Below are 17,436 nucleotides of genomic sequence, written 5' to 3'. Positions count from 1 at the left end.
TAGTTTCTTCTAAGTTGCTCTTCACTCTACTGCTGTTATCCTGTCACACTTGAAATAAATTGCCCAAGAGAAGTTTGATTTGAAGCCCCACAAAGCAATGAACAGTTCTGCATTAGCCGTGCAGCTTTGGGTTGTGCTCTCTGTTGTGTTTTAGCTCATTAATGCAGATTTGAACCATTTTTCAGTTGTATCCGTGCCTTGAAACTCAGGAAAAAATAAACAGGAATAAAAGATGTCGTTGCAGAAAATCAGTTGTGTATTTATTTGCAGACTGCTGTGATCAGACAACATATTGAAACGTGGGACAGGAAGCAGTTATTAATCTCTGCAAGCACAGTCTGGTTTAGGTGAGTATCACCCCCCTGCTTTGCCCCTGCGTCCTTTCACCTCTTTGTTCTCTAAAAAACTTGCTTTTACTTTACCAGCTTAGAACATGCCCTGGACTGGCAACTCATTACACCTGCCCGCTTGTCCCCACCAGAACAGGGGCAGCAGCCCAGGCAGCACTGTTGGGAAAGGCTAAGAGGAGGGGAGGCCAGATTAGAGCAGTGCCTGCGGTTCCTCAGCCTGTGTTGGTTCAGTGCAGCTCGCAGCTTCTCAAGCTTCCTGGCCACAGGCACCAACCTGGTTCCAACCTTAGGGCTCTGCTCACTCTCCCTGAGAAGCCTCGGACAGGGCAGCCAACGGGGACATCTCCAGCCTGCACGCGGCTCGATGCAGAGATCCCCCAGGCAGCACCAATCCTGACGGATCTGAGAATGGGAGCACTTCTGACACCTCAGGGCAGTGCAGCACCCAGCTCACCTACCTGCGGCGCTGTGCTGACGGCCGCCCGTGTCCCCTGTCCGCGCTGGTCCCCCGGCAAGCAGCGCAACCACGGGGAGCCTCCAGCCAGCGCAGGGGTCTCTCACAAGCTACTGCCTGGTTGTAGTGCAGAAACAACCTATGTGACCTCCAGCCCGGGCAGCAACGCCGACGGGAAGGCAAGGGAGGAGCTGCAGTGAGATCAGTGAGCAGCCGCTACATGGCACTGACTTCCAGTCCTAACCCTCCTGGGACGGTTTGCATGGAGGCACCTGAAACCAACCCCATTTCCGACATGTAAAATGTCTGGGATGGCAGAGCTCTCACGAGAGTAACCCGCTGAATTTGAACCGTCTCTATCAGCTGGCATGTTTTTAATCAGCACCAGGAACTTGCACTTGTTTTCTCCTCAGAGTAGGAGTTACGGACTGACCTGTGGTGTCCTTCTCTGAACTCCTCTGCAGTGACTATTCAGCTTAACCCTGGGCTAATCAGCACAGAGCATCTGGAGGAAAGCAGCAGAACGGGGTTCGGCTGCCTTGGGGAGCTCTCAGGCTGCTGTTGTAGCTCCTCAGGCACAGCTGCACTTGGATACAAGCTAGAGCAGTCCCAAGGTCCTCCCACTCGGCAGCACAAGGAGTGAGGACATAAACATGACCCACAAGTACCTTGCAACACCTACACAAATACTGTCCTTAGTGCTTAAATCCTCACGTATCCGCTCTTGTCCTCATGTCCACAGTATACCCAGCAACATGGCCAAACGTTTTGTAAATCCTGAATACTGCTATAGTAGTCTCAGTTTTTTATCTCTGCTTCGGTTATTGGGGAACAAATCCAATAAATAAATAAATAAAAATCAATAAATACAAAAGATAGACAGACACAAAAGGAAGACAGATAAATAAAAATGATGCCATTGGTGTCCATGAGGAAGAACATGGGTAGCAATGAACATGATGTGGTCAGAGGACTCTTCATGGTGCCATCTATAAGAGAGCAAATAATGGCATTTCTTGGTACTGCATCCCTTAAGAGTAAGGACCACACGACCCAGCTTTACACAGTTGTGCTGCAAGGGATATAGGAGACAAACTTCAGTCTTCTGCGCTCAGATACTTCCTAAAATCATCTCTTTCAGACACTAGACTGTGTTCCCATAGCAATCATCAACACTTAATACAGGGAAAACTGTGGTCCTTAAAGATTAGGTGACCACAGAGCCCACATGATGCCTTCCCATCCTCAGCACTTCCCAAGAGTCCTGTTGCATGGCTTCCTGAACAGCATGTTCCAGGGAGAGAATATGTTTCTGGCTAAAATATCCCACCAATTTTCTCCTGTTATGGCTTGCATTTAATAATTGTGTCACATGTAGTGTCCCCTGGTCTCTATGCTCCTTCAACCTGGTATATTGTACTCAAGGGTGAAGACTCCCAGCTACACTCCCGCTGGCCTGACAGTGCCTGGAAGCCCCACGGGGAGATATCCCTCTCCCCCTGACGTGGAGGTAAAAAGAAGAATCACGGCACAACTCGTCTCACTCCAGAACTGGAAAGGGTCAAAGAATCCTCACTTCCCATCCAGTGGTATCGTACTTGTTTATCTCACATTAAACACTTCACATATAGGATAAACTAAGTTAGAAGAAGAACAGTTCAGCTGTATGCGCACGAGCTATTAAAAGACAGCTCTGTTCATGCAAATGTGCTGATGTCTCTGTGCATCACTGCCCTCTCCTGGGCAGCACTGCACAACCCCAGGACCCCAGGCCAAACCTCAGCAGAGCAGTTAGTTACTTGTGTTTACCTCAGGCAAGGAAGCAATCCACTCACTGCTGCACTGACACCTTCCGAAACCTCACTGAGCATCACGGCGACTGCTGAGCTGTTCCTAAAGGACTAAAGATTTGTTAAAATATAATTAAGCAGGATACTTAGGATAACTAGGATTAGAAGTCTACATCTCAAGCGCTCTGAGCTATTAAATGGCTGTAATGCAAATTAAATTTGCTTTGATTATGTAAGTCTGTCTCAGCTACAACATTTAAGTCCTCCTTGTTACAATGACAGATTCTTAGCGCAGAAAACAAGGAGGTGGCAAAAAAGCAAACCACAACAAGCAGCCATCATGTTTCACTGTCACCCCGTGCTCTCAAGTCTCCTGGGTTCATCTGAGGTTGCCTTTGGAATACTTTTCTGTGCAAACATACAGGCTCTATTTGCATACACATATTCATGTGCATTCTTATATGCACTCTTGTCTCCGACCAAACCCCTGCACGTAGCCATACTCTGCCACACACCTACATGGGGAAAGAAATGAGCAAAGACCACACTCAGTGAGCTCTGCTACAAAGCACCCCCCAGGGAAACTCTATGTAAGTTTTGTCCATCCAGCAGCTGCCCCAGTCTGGTGCCCACCTGGAGTCTCTATGGCAGATACAGGCTGAAAGCTGCAGCACAACACAGTGTTCCCTGTGTTGCAGCCTCAAATATATTATTGGGGATAAGTGGGTTTATTTCCTCGCAGGAAGCTGCGAAAATAAACCCTGCAATGACAGAGAGGTGCTCAGATGGCAAAGAAATTGGGGCTACAGCTTTTAATTATCCGAGCGTCTCTGAGCCATACATGTAATTTCTGACAGAGAAATCCAGCCCTTTAGCTTTGCCAATGATGGAAAAAGGTGCATTACAGCCACCAGTGCCACTTCCCATCTGTGTTATCTCAAGAATTGTTCAGTATATTATGCTTTACTCTGAATGTTCAAGCTATGAGCTCCCTCTAGTATTGCAAAAGGATTAATGCAGTCAGTACCTTTGCCATGCTACCAGAAGGGAGAGTAAATGTAAAGCAAGCATCAAGCTGCTAAAAATCCTTCCTTTTCGGAACTACACCAACTACAATCAGTTGTCATCAGTGAACTCCCACCTTTACTTTCTTTTGCTGCTCTGGGAAGGTTGCTTGCTCACTCTCTCTCTAAGTTTTTTGATGTAATGTGGAGACAGATAGAAAAAGTAGGGCTCATGTCCACCTTGTGTTTAACCCTTGCTCTCTCTCCTGCTGGATTTTGGGATGAGAGCTGCATCCTCTGCCAGCACCATGCAGATTTGTAGCAGTTGCCTAAGCAGCGGAAACTCGAGTGTCTCTTGCGTGACCCTGGAGATGACAGAAAATTCTCAGCAGTAGACAGGCAGAGGAAAAGTGGGGTCTTAAAGACACAAACATTAAGTCCCCTGCCACCACTCCAGAAAATCTAGTAAAAGCTACCAGAAATGTTGGAAGACATTCTGGGTGCTTCAATGACTGCTAATTCCCCAATCCCTTCTGACACTGCTTGTTGCTATATAACCGATCATGATCCAGACTAGAACTTCAAGTTGTGAAAGAGTAAGAACACATCATCAAAATCAAACAACAGTTCTCTCCTTTCCTAATACTATTTATTACAATGGCAAGGCAAGGAAATGCTGATAATGGTAGAAAATTAAAAGAAATACATACATTGAAAAACAATTTTTTTCAGCAGTGATTTTTTTTTGTCGCAGAAGTTTTTTAAGAAAATGTTAACACTCCTCTCTGACACAAATTAATCAGACTACTGGTTGATTTAGCCAAGTATCCCATCACTTAGCCTTGACAGCATCAGATATTTCATCATTAAATGCAAGAAATATTACCTTTTCCCAAGTCTCCAAAAAATACCCTGTCATCCTGCTATTCCTATGTCTGTTTGTTCATAGTTAACTTGAACGCTCTAGACTAACAGTTTAGATTGATCTATAAGGGGTATCTATAGTTATGTAAGTAAGCGGTAACGTAACTGTGGATATTCTATATTACCAATCTGAATCATGTTTGGCCTCAGTACTACATTATGGACTTGTGCTTTGCAGATAAATAATGTTTTCAGCAAGAATTATTTCTTCTTCTCAGTTTTAAACTGGTTTAGCTTTTCAATGAAAGTCCCTTTGAAAAGGAAAAACATAAACAATTTACCTTCTTTGTAGTGAACGCACAGTTTTCATCTTTGTCACTTCCAGAACAAATGCAACAAGAAAAGCTTCCTCGTATTTCTTAGGAGAATACTTTAAAGCAGTTCAGGAAATCTTCAGAGGTGAGATTTTCAGGTATTAGTTAATGCTAGTTTTGCTTCTGCAGCATCCTCTGGCAACAACCTAAGACCACAGCCTCCCATCACGTGAGTAAACAAATCACCAGATGAGCACCAGCCTGGCTTGTAGCCATAATGTGGTCTGTATTCCATGGAATACAACCTGTGTTTACTTTTGGAGAATTCAACCAGCAGAGTATTTTTCTGTTGAAAGATACATACTGCAAATTGCAAATCACCAAATTCGCTTATCGCAGCACGCCTCAGTTCACGACAGCTGAACAGAAAAGAGACTCCAACACAGGTCTGAGCACACTGAAAACAGGTCAGACGAGTTTAATGGTTTTGTTGCTTTAGTTCTAAATACATAAAACTGTCTAGCATTTGTGAAAAGGTGGAAGGCATGTCCAGGATCTCATGTCAACCTACACATTCCAGACAGTTAAGATCTATTATCACATTTCTCTTCCAAGGCACTAGGTAAGATATCAATCTGCGTTCTTTTTAATAGACATCTTACCAGAAGAGTTTTTCTCCTCAGGCAGCAATATATTAGAGGTGTATTAACTTCTCAAGCACAAACTGAGTTAGATAAAATGGAAAACCCTCTGCATCAAAATATCTTGCACAATAGTGCACATTTATTTATATTCTGCAATAAATCACATTTGCATCCATAAAAGGATGAAGCCTTGGAACAATCAGAAGCTACAGCTCTTTTGGCCATCTTTGCAGGCTCACTCTATCCATGAAAACTTTATTTTCTGTAAATAAGGGCAGCACCGATGCACTGAACAGAAGAACTGACATTGGAGGGGGCCTCTAAAAATCAAGCGGTTCAATCGCAGCTTTAGTCAGCGTCAGAATATCATGTAAACACAGAGAAATTTCATCCCCCTATTTCGCATGTATGAGACACCTCAAGAAGTAGCATCAACAGTCCAGGGAAGTCTCTAATCATCCTTTTCAAGATATCTTCCTTTTCGTAAGATCCCATTTCACTAGAAAGAGACATTCTTGACATAAACCCCTTGGAAGAGTAGGTAGGTCTTAACATTTCTCAGAGGTTTAATGTAATAAAAGACCATATCTTTATGAATTGATTACTTACCTTTAAGTTCAGTATTTCATATATATATATATATATATATATATATACTTATAGCAAAAATGTCTCTTAATCATTCACCAAAAATTTTGATCTGGCACTGCTATGGTTCCTATTAACACACTGCAACTATATCAACCTTTCAAATACACCAAAGCACAAATATTACAGCTATAACCAAGTAACATATTTAAAGCATCATATTCATTATATCACGCAACTTTATCATCTCAGCTAGAAGAGCGACTAGAGCTTTTTTTTCAGTTGCATTGATAGTTGTATTCACCAGATATACAAACACAAAAGTTTCTCACAGTCCTTAAGATCTCAGTATTTCATAGAAAATGGTATATTGCATATATAAAACATAGGTGAAAATTTTCGAGGTCATAAAAGCATTTCCTTATAATAAAAAGAATATTAAATTACCACTGGAAAAATCAGTACATATGTTGAAATTCACTGCAGCAATCCTGCAAAAATGGGGGAAAAAAAGTAGGGTGAGAAAAATCAATTTCAACACAGATTTATTTTTTTCGCTTTTTCAAAGATGGTGTTTTTTTTTTTTTTTTTTTTTTTTTTTCTGTCTGTATCAGTGTTTTTTAACTGCTTTCTCATGCTTTCCAGAACAGTCCTTTTAAAGTGGTGTGTGGTGAAATGATACTATGAATCAGTCGCAACTTAGATTCTGGCATTATTGGCTGTTGTCCTCTTGGCTCCATGTAGATTGGAACAAACCTGTGTGGATGCTCTTGAGGTTTATGATAGAGCGTGCTCAGGTCCAGAATGCCAGCTTGGTTGATGGTCCAGGAGTTATGAACATGTTCTCCAGGCTTTTCAAAAACAGGAGTTATTTTTGGTGCACATTTTCTTTGTATTATAGAACTTGTTAGGTCTTTCTTTATCATTTTCCACTGGTTCTCTTCTAGAAACTTCTGACATAGCTCATCATCACTGAAAAGACAGCCCAAATATTTGGTTGTGAAATTTCACCTCTGATGGAGCCAGATCTTCCCCATTTATTGTGAAAAAGCAAGAAGGATGTGGAGTAAGCGCTGGTTGAGTAAGCAGTGCAGGTTAATTGGCTTCTTGGACACATCCATGTTACTCACCTAGGGTAGCGCTTGTGTAATTCAAGAACTTTTCCTAAATCTAGTAACTTTTCAAAGGTGTCCTTCCTCAGCCAGATGACCTCAGCATCCTTACTGACCAAAACCATGTTCCGCCTGTCTTGCATATGGTCAGGGAAGAAGTGCTGGCTGATGCCCTGTGGAAGAACAGAACGACAGAAACGATCTGTGTTGTTCAGCTGTTTCTTAAAGAGAATGTATGAGGCTTATTACAAGGTGCATTTTAAAGGAGGGATTTAACCAATATCATTAAGGAAGACTACTTGAGAAACTCTTGCTTGCTGCTTTCCTTGGCATGTCAGCTGTTATTACCGTGACAACCTGATTGCATTTCTCCCTAGAGACTGTAGAGAAATCTTTTTTATATCTATACTTCAGCCAGGGGGAAACAGTTGACTCTGAGGAAGTGCTACGATTTTCTTGCTGCCCTCCAGCTCACAAAGCAGCAGCACAGATTGTAGCTCAGGCTTCAGGGACCCTCTTGTAGCCCGATCACAGGTGATACTGAGAGGACACATACCCTGAACCACCTCATTCCTTCTTCCCTTGGTTTCAGACCTTACCTGATGGTGCTGACAACAAACACTCCTGAGCCTATGAACCCAGAAAACGATCCCAGGTGGAGTAACTTGGCATTGCCACTTTGCACTAGGAAATGGAAGTAATGTAAGGAAGAACTGCTAGGACCTATCGCTATGTCAAAACCTCGTTCATCACCTCACAGAGATGCATAAGCAGTAAAGGCTGCCACCTTGGTATATGGCAAGGTTTACTTTGTAACCCGCTGGCAGAGATAAGAGATGATGCTTCAGAATAAAGCTTTTATTTTCAAAGTTTCTCATCAATCATCCAGTGTTATCTACCTCCTGTGCACAGCCATTCAATTAACTATTTGATTAATTACTGAATATATATAATATCAGAAAGCACTAAGAAATGATTTGCACAAGTTCTCCATTTGACTTTTGGAGTAACATGGAAGGTTGAAAAGATTTTCCTGATGACTAGCACAGATGTTTTTAATATCAGTTTGCTTTTGGAAAACTCACCACAATTTCTCCTTCATGAATTACAGCAACTCTCATGTAAACCGTTAAGGCAAGATCAGCAGGTAACTTTCCACATGGTGTCAAAATAGTCCTTGTCTTGTGGAAGAGCTCGGGCGCTTCCAGCTGCCGAATTTTTGTGCTACCACACTCGTCATAGCTACAACTCCACACAAAAACAAGTTGAACAAGGGTTGAACTTTTCTACCTCCTCCTTAATAAGCATTTTGCTGCAAAGTGTTGTCGAGTAATGTAAATTTTTGTTATGACACCTGGACAATAACAAAATTATAAATTTGCCATGTGGACATTCTGTGCACTAAAATCAGCACACTTCATTACCCGGACTGCAGTGATGTGAATGGGAGTTCTTCCTTGGGAGTTTAAAGAAAGTTTTCCTTCTGAGTTACATTTGGGTTGGTATATTATCTATATTTTTTTTTTCCTTAAGATTTCTTTGTAAACACCCTCTCCTTATCCTGCTTGGCTCCTTACGAGTTTTACGATATGCCCTTCTGCGTTCTAAACAAATGCTTCCCAAGTAATATCTTTCATTCCCATGCTTGAAATGTTGCCATTTCCTGCACCCAAGCTTTGACCCGTCCCTACATCCCACGATCACCTATTTCTAAAGTGCTTTATAAACACTTGGTATGTCTAAAATGGAACTAGCTACTTCTCTAAATCTGTGCCTTTTTGTAAGATTTTCATTATTGGTACTACCTCATCTTCTTCACCCTGTCTTCTCGTAGAATCTATATTCATATAGGCAGCACATACATCTTATTTTAAGGTCTGCATAACTTTGAACATACTTCTCTATGGAAACATACCAAATTCACATTGAAAAGTTGCTTCCTCACTGTGTGTAAGTCAAACTCTGAATGCTACAGGCAGGTTGATTCTGGTTGGGATTTGTTTGTTTTGGTATTGGCATGTTTCTCTACATCTTCAATTAAATAATACTTTTTTTTCTTCTTCTTTCTTTTTGAACATCAGAGTAGTTCTGGAAGCATCCAAACTCACTTGCTTTCCATTTTTCAAATATCATTTTTACTACAAGCCTAAATGCATTTTTTTCTTTGAATAAAATATTTTCATGGCCAGTTTGACAATTTCTTTGATAGACAATTTCCTGGTGTGTTGACATTTTAAAAAGATAAGTCAGCAAGATCTACAATTTATTCGTCAAAAATTATGATTAAGGAATAGCAATTGGCGCTCATCCTCCCCACCCTCAACCCCAAATCCCCACAAGTAGCCTTTTCTTTCAAAACCTGTGTTCAGTTCTCCACCTTACTTAGAGAAGAAACTATCCCTTATTCAGAAATACTTCAGAAAACAGAACTTATTGATTTAGAACAAACATTTTCATTTTCAGCTACTATTAACCTGTTTGCATAGCACACAAAAGATCCTAACACATGCTACCTGGAATGGCCTCCTATCTGCTGTTTCTCCAGCTTTTGATTTATCCTTTTAGCTCCTGCAGCAAGGGGATGTCTATTCACGTTTTTACCACCCTGGCTCATATCACATTTAAGATCCTGAGCTTTGAGATTTGTTAAATGTTGCTCTGGAAAGGATTTCTGTGTAAAATCTTCGAAATCCTTCCTGCCTGCAGCTCCTGAAAAGAGAAGAAATTCGATTATCTTGGTAAATGGTGGACAAGCAAGTTCCTCACAAAATTCCCAGACTTACGCTACACAAAACTTTGCATTAGTGTGAAATGCTGCTCAGATCTACAAAACAGTACAAGCAGAGGATCTCTGCAAGGCTAGCTCCTCTTGCAGGGAAGGCTGATATAATGATTGTTAAATGATGCCACAATATCTATTTATCACTGTAGCTCCCAACCAGTTTTCTAACTCCTCAGTAAAAGTAGATACTAAGCCTTTCTTCTTACCATAGAAGAAATCTCTGAAAGCATGTAAAAAAGGCTATGGAATTACTCTTTATTATTCTGGAATTAATCTCAGTAACAGCATTAGGACTAAGTTCAGCTTTACAAGCATCTCTGACTATTGAGTTTGACCAAAAGCACGTTATATAGGACTTCAGAACAGAACTGCACAATCATCCTTCCCATAATTACCTTGTGTCCATGAAGCTACAATAAAAATACACAGGTACCAAAAGCAATAACGTTCTGAGTAATTAACTCGATGGTTATTCAGAAGTTTCCAGACAAAGCCTCTGAGGGAGCACAACTTACCAGTTTTCCTGGTGAGACAAGGGACCTTGGGAAGGTGTGTGAGCTGTCGACAGATCCATTTGTGATAGGACGGGCAAGCAGTAAGATCAACCAGACGCAAAATTTCACAGGTCCCCTAATAACAAACAGGCATCATAATGTTAACACACTAATGCCCTCCACTGCTTCAAGCAAATCAGCTTTTTTCTTACTCTGTGGTAAGACAAGCACTCTTTTTTTTACATCTAAAAGAGGTTTGGGTATTATATCAACCTTGATGAATGTTATGATTTAACAATGATAACGTTAAACAGTTGCTTCCCAATGGTTTTCCAAATGCGAATATTCTTTAGAGACAGCAAGTTTGTATATATGTTTTTCTTACAGTAGAAAAACTAGCATGAAAGAAAGCTGCAACTACTTTCTGAAAAAAGCAAGTTATGGCAACTGGAATTCTCAAAAAAGCCAGTTATTGTCTTTAGCTCTAGATTTAAGTAGTATAATTCTAGGCAAATTGGTGACTCTCTTCTTAGTATCATTCAGCTGATAGTCAGTTGGCAAGTCATTAAACAACAAAGTCTTTGAGGCATCTCAGAAAAAAAGCAGAATGTTTCACCATCTCACAGTGCTTGCATATAACATATTTGCACCACTAAAATGTCTCTGGAAACATTACAGATCTTTATAACATTATACCTGAAAGGCAATGTGTGTTTCTGTGAGTTGAGAAAACTCCAGCGTCTCTTAGGATACTCTGGCAACAAAATTAAATACATTCGTTTTACCTACCTACAGACATTTCTGATGCAGTTGAGGCCCTATAGCTCAATGGAAAAAGTTATTCAGTAGTAATAAGTGCTCCCATCAAAACACAGGAAGCCATCTACTCCAAAAGCAAAGGGCAGATAAAAGAGAAAGCATGGAACATGAAGTTTCTCTCAAATCTCCTTTGATAATTATCATTAATACTTTAAAAATTTAAAAAACTTTTAAAAAGTTTTAAGAGTTTTCAAGAGATTGAATCTTTGGTAAAATAGATCCTACAACAGAGTTTGAAAAGAAGTTGGACACTAAGTATGACAAAACCAACAAAAACCAAACCCACAAAGGCACGGCACTTTACAAAGTGCATTATTTCCTAGTCCTTCCAGTAATGGCCCATAATTACCGTTTCTGTTCTTTTTTTTTGCAGACTCTAAAGAACATGTCAGCACACCAAGAACTCCAAAGGATATTACCTACCTTACTAATGAGAATCACACTGGCTGACTTTGTGATATCTTTTGTTATCACTTGTCCATAGTAAAACTTTTCCATTTTGGAGCTATTGGTTATTCTCACTATTGATCTCTTAGACCATTTTGCAAAAAATTTCACACCTCTGAAAAAGAAGCAATACAGACACCTTTTTTTTTCATAGCCTGCCTGACAATGAACTTACTGAAAAACATATTTAACTATGAATTTCTTTTTATTTTTTTGTAGTTGTATCTGATAAGCCCTAGGCCACCATTCCTGGAAACAATAAATCCAGTTCTAGGTTAGTCAGGTTGGTCAGTGTCTTCTTAAAATTGCCATAGTTTCATGATGTAAAGCAAAGCATTCAGTGAAAGTTCAATTTGCCTGACCAAGTTGTTCACAAATTTACAGAGTCCATTAGTATTAAAAAAAAAAGGTAGGATTTGTAGCTGGGATACATGGACAATCATGAATCCTTCCAGAGCAGCTGGTGGCAAAGTACCATCTACCAGTTGTCACAGAGTGCCAACTGGGAGTTCCTTTCCTTACCTCATGAGACACTTGTTACAACATATGAGATATAATAACAAGGTAATTGTTATAATGCTGTTTATCTACGGCCTTCATATAGCTGGGGAAGCTTATGCAATAGATTATACCTTAGCTAAGCAGTCAAAAAATAAACAAAAGCAAGTGATAACATTTTAAGAAATTACTTGATGAAGTTATATCGATAGCATAATTCTTCCTGAAGCTCTTCATTTAATTGATTAGCGAAGAAGTCATCCTTATCTACCACAAATAGCTTTGTGTCTTCCAGACAGACAACTGTAGCAACTCTCCTTGTTCCTTTCAATACAGAAACTTCCTTCCATGGTGAGAAGTGGAGCGATGGGAACAACAGAAAGATCAACTCAGTTAATGCTAAGAATTCAGCCATCAACTTTGTAATCCAAATGCTGCCCCTATTAGAGACCATTACATGATCCACCTCATCTAATAACCAGTCTACTTAACCATGATGGCCAGGGCTAGACTTTTTGTTAGGAGGTATAAGAACCCACATACAACACCAATTATGTTCCAAGGAATTTCCCTTCTTGCAGCAAAAGGTTAAGTTCTGAAAAGCACAGGAATATAGATCTCATTCCCAAACTCTTCCTATCTATTTCCCCATGCATGAACCAACAGTATTTTTACCACAGATGCCACTCACCCCAAACTTTGCCCCCTTCTGAAGCACCACAGGATACAGTGCAGTCAAGGTGCTCCTACCATCCTCATCATCTGTGAGAGCAACGCTGCCGAAGTAAATGAAGTAGAAGCTAATGCCGCACTGTCCTTTCTTCAGGATAACTCGCCCACGTTCAAACCTGGAAAACAGAGTGTGGCTGGTGTTATCCAGCAGAAATATAATGAATTAGGCCTGTTCTGAAGTGACTCTGCAGCTAAGATATACAGCTGTAACAGGGTGAATGAGCAGAGCTTGAAAGGCCCAACTACAACACATTCAGAAATGTAAGTCCTGATTCAAACAAGGTGCACTCCTTTCTACCCACAGAAAGACTTAAAAAGTGAAAATTGATCCATTTTCTGCCCTGCTTAGAATATTCAAGGAAATAAGTGTTTGTAGTGATCAAAGAGAGATCATTAAGTATTTGGCCATGTGACGAGGTCAGATGTAAATTTTCATTTAAATACATGTGAGATTACCCACGAAGCCCTGTAAACCAGCTATGGTTTTCCCACATTCACTCAGAGTAGCAGATGCCCGTGAGAAACACTTTCATTAGCCCAGTCCACCTAAACCAGGTTAGTTTTCCCTTCACTCACTGTGAAGTAGTTTGTCCTCTTGTATCACTGCACTCCACTGTTTCAAGGCTGTTAGTCACCTGCTTCAGGAAGTTACCACAAGATAGCTCCAGATTTATGGCTTATAATTGCAAAGAGGAGCAGTCCCAGCTAAAACTCATCTCACAGAGAACTGGTCCTAAAGGAGGCATCTCTGGTTAGGTCCCTACACAAGGTAAAGGGGACACAACACTGTCTGCTGTACACTCTGGCAAAGGATCACCTCCTGTAGTAAAAACTTGAGATTTGACAGAAGTTCATACCAATACTTCAGCAGCGTATTCTGTGTCTTAAAAATGAAAAAGGTCAAGCTATAATTTTCTAGGAAGAGGATCACTACAGGCAATAGAGAGGAATGTCTAATGCAATTTTTAAACGCAATTTCAAATGCCTCAAGGGCATCTGATTTCTAGTGTGAATTAATATTAATAAGAAACTAAGAATCTCATTCATGCATTTTGAAAATTCATAGCCCTATCATGTAGAAGGCAGATCACAAGATACACAAAACACCTCATCTGCATTGATGCCACAGCAGTTAACACCCTTGTTAACAGTAAAGAACATGGAGTTCATTCAGAAGACCACCCTGGACCGAAAACATAGCTTACACAGTTGTCTTTCCACTTTTAGATGCAAGGTCAGAGCAAAAACAGCACTAAGATCAGCTATAATAAAAATGCACAATGCAAAAATAATAATAATAATAATTACCATTCAAAGCGAACCACTTTAGCCAGAAGAAATTGCAGTCTCAAGCTGTAACTCCCATAGCTTTCTATCTCCTGCAAGCAGCTTTGTACAAATTTCACTTCCTCTTCTGTTCTCCATTCTGGTCTCTTTCGGGTTATTTGGATTACTCTCAGAGGTAAGTTATCCTGAGAAAACATGTAATGCCTAATGAACTCAGAGCAAAAAGTAGAAGCCACAAACACCTTTGCACTTCAGAAAAATGAAGTGTCACCTTTAAGAAACATACATAATTAATTCCCAATTCCCCCTCTCCCATTTCTTTTTAAGAGAAATATCTGTAAGTAAATTGCTGAATTTATCTCTAAGATATGAGTGCCCAAACAAGCATGACTGAGTTAGAAACTGAATGCTAAAACATGATTTTTAGGCCAAGTTTGTGGCTAATTAGCCGAACTACATGAAACAGTAAGTTGTTTCCCCCACCACCGCTGCCTTTAAAAATGCATTTTCTGAGGAGCAGAAAGTTCTTTTTCTACCATTGCATTTCCATTCCCTAACATGGCTCAACTGCTCTTAAGAACTGCCACCTCATGCAGCCAGGCACTGCTTCATACAGGATACGCCTCCACCTTCCCTCATCGGGAATAGCAGAATTCCACAAGGCATCCTTGAAAAGATAAACACTGCTGCAGGCAAGAACCAAGAAGCAGCCAACACTTTTCTCAGGAGCTGCAGAAAACTGATGGCTTTTCTTCTGCTCAAGAAGTACTGCAGAGTGCATGGGCTCAGCCTCAGGATTTGCCCCTTGCTCAGTTACAGCTCAGATCAGGCAGGCTGAAATTGTATCCGAAGGCTCTGTTAGCTCCTGGGACTTGTCCATTTATGACCCAAACCGGTTTCACTAAACCGGCATAAATCCAACTAGAGAAAGGAAATTTACAATATTTAAATTTAACCTGGCACAGATGTTTATATTCAAGCCCAGCAGCTGTTCTTAAACACCATGCACTGCCTTTGACATGCTGTCAAGTGAGGGTTATTCCAAAGGGCTAGGAGTCCCCTCAAGTGATGGGAGAGGTGGTGGGGATTCAGCTGTGGTTCCCACCGCCCTGGGGCGGGTTTGGCTCAATAATTGCTGCTCTTTTTTTGTCTTTGTGGGAGAACCTGACAATGTCAGTGATTTGCAGACCACCTGCAGGAGAAGAAAAGGGGCCAGACCTTTGAAGCTCTGAACTTGTTGATGTTGAAGGATGGTTTGGAACATTTCTTGTTCTGGATTAAAAAAGAAAAAAAATATTGGGAAAGGCTTTGATTGTTTTAGACTAGCACAGAGTTAGCAAGTATACACTAATTTCTTCTCATAAAACAAATTTCAGTAGAACTAGTACATTAGCTTACTCTGTAAAAATCATCTTCTAGTAAGGACTTCAGACAAAAGCTCACTGTTTCATTACTTTTTTTTTTTTGTAATGTAAAGCATTTACTTTAAGTATTTTACATTTAAGCATTTACTAAATGCTTTACTTTGCAAAACAATTTTAAGAACATTTATACTGACAACACAAGATCAGCAGGTAGTACTGGTCCAGTTTCATCGCGCCATGCAAAGATGGCAATGCCTGGACAAGTATTCATGGGCATCTGGATAGATAGTGATATAAATATTGAAACCTGCCCCAGACACCAGTCAACTTGTCAAGCAGAACAGAGAAATACACTCATTTAATAGTTGAAGAGATTTACTTTTATTCCCTGTAGAAAAATCCCTTCCTTCCTGCCAAAGAACGGGAGTTTTACAGAAGTCATGTCGTCAGTCTCTAATCTCTTCTGTTCCTGCAGGTCTTCCCATAAGATCTTACATATTTTCTTCATGATCTTGATGTCTCTCGCAAGCTTGTAGAACTTTTTGAGAGGGCAAACAGAAAAAATGTCTATGTCAGAATACGGACACAGATCATTCCCCTTTCTTACGGGGTACAGGCAGGACTAGCAGTGAAGATACTAGTCTGGGTACGAGGACACTTGGACTCCCCCCTCTCCCACTGATCTCCCTCTGATGAGGAGTCTATGTTCTTATCTCTCCAATTCCATTCAATTGCCATACCTAATTATACTTTAAATGCTCTCTAAAGACAATGACTATTCTATAAGCAGCAGAAATGGTCTCTGATATTTGCTGGAGCCACCAAAATTCACTAGCATTTAACCAAGGACAGAGCTGAAAATTTAATAGTATTTTGGTAGCAACCTATGCTGCACTGACTCTATCATGCTGTAAAAGACAAAGTATATTAGAAAAATAACCAAATGGCAGATCCGATAGTGTACAAGTTTTCGCTTTCTAGTTCCTTCATACTGAGGACCCAGAAGCAACAGTTATGCAATTACTATACTACAAAGTGATTTTCACCCTCCTCTGAGCCTTATCAATCTTCATTAGAAAAACCATGTGGAAGAGAGGGAACTCTAATTAGCTTAGAGCAACATGTTCTTGTTTGAACAGGCAGACTGCCATTAACAACCCTCCCAACACATCAGACCAGCAGCCAAAATGCACTGCAGAGCACTGAATATGGCTGTTCAGTTGTCCATATTAAAAAAGACCTGATTACAGGCGCCCTAAAAAAAATCTGTAACACCTTATATTGGGGAAGAAAACAACATCATCACCTCCGCCTCCGCCCCAACACACATCCTCTTATTATGTGTTGATATTTTTGTCTTCCTCGCCTCCCTCCCTAACATCATACCTTGGTTGTTGCATGTTGGATAGGTCTGCTGGATACCTTGTGACCTACAGAGAAAACACCACACAGCCTCTTTTACACAGCGCTTCTTCCATTCATTAACAAGGTGTGCTGTTGCTGAGAGAAGATAATCACTGCTAGTGTGATAGAGAGCCTTGTTCAACAGCAAAGGGCAGGTCAAAGAGGATTTGCTTAACAGAGATCCATGAAGAGCAGCATCATTTCACAGCCCGATCCCCAGCTACAGCACACTTTGTCCTTACTGCAACAGATTCTTGCTACCTACACTTTTGAGCACAGATCTGCTTCAATACGCTTCAGGGAACAAATCATAAGTTTCAATCAACAGCAAGCTATTATTCACAAGCAAAATCAGGAATTCAAGTGGCAAAGGAGAGGCCCATTTCTCAATACAAAGCACTAACAGTAGGGAGAAGCTATCCTTTCCTCATTTTTTTTCCCCAAATCCCTTCAGTTGCTGTGCATGAAATCAGGGTGTCTGCTATTCAC

At 40.6% G+C, this 17,436-nt stretch overlaps 1 protein-coding gene across 1 annotated transcript; it reads right to left on the bottom strand.

Annotated features, from left to right (window-relative positions):
• Positions 1 to 6,542: 6,542 nt before the first annotated feature.
• CNBD2 (cyclic nucleotide binding domain containing 2) lies at positions 6,543 to 15,774 on the bottom strand. The gene is given in 12 exon segments (XM_088523808.1): positions 6,543 to 6,659; positions 6,662 to 6,980; positions 7,139 to 7,293; positions 8,206 to 8,362; positions 9,634 to 9,829; positions 10,418 to 10,532; positions 11,639 to 11,777; positions 12,352 to 12,503; positions 12,852 to 13,008; positions 14,201 to 14,364; positions 15,398 to 15,485; positions 15,761 to 15,774. Coding segments are annotated over 12 exon segments (1,773 nt in total).
• Between the last annotated feature and the right edge of the window lie 1,662 nt (positions 15,775 to 17,436).

The sequence above is a fragment of the Tinamus guttatus genome, unplaced genomic scaffold (assembly GCF_059628265.1).
Source record: "Tinamus guttatus ecotype Peru unplaced genomic scaffold, ASM5962826v1 Tinamus_guttatus_pri_ptg000197l, whole genome shotgun sequence".
Lineage (NCBI taxonomy): Eukaryota > Metazoa > Chordata > Aves > Tinamiformes > Tinamidae > Tinamus > Tinamus guttatus.
The sequence above is the reverse complement of the archived record's forward strand: the minus strand, read 5'-3'. Positions and strand labels throughout refer to the sequence as shown.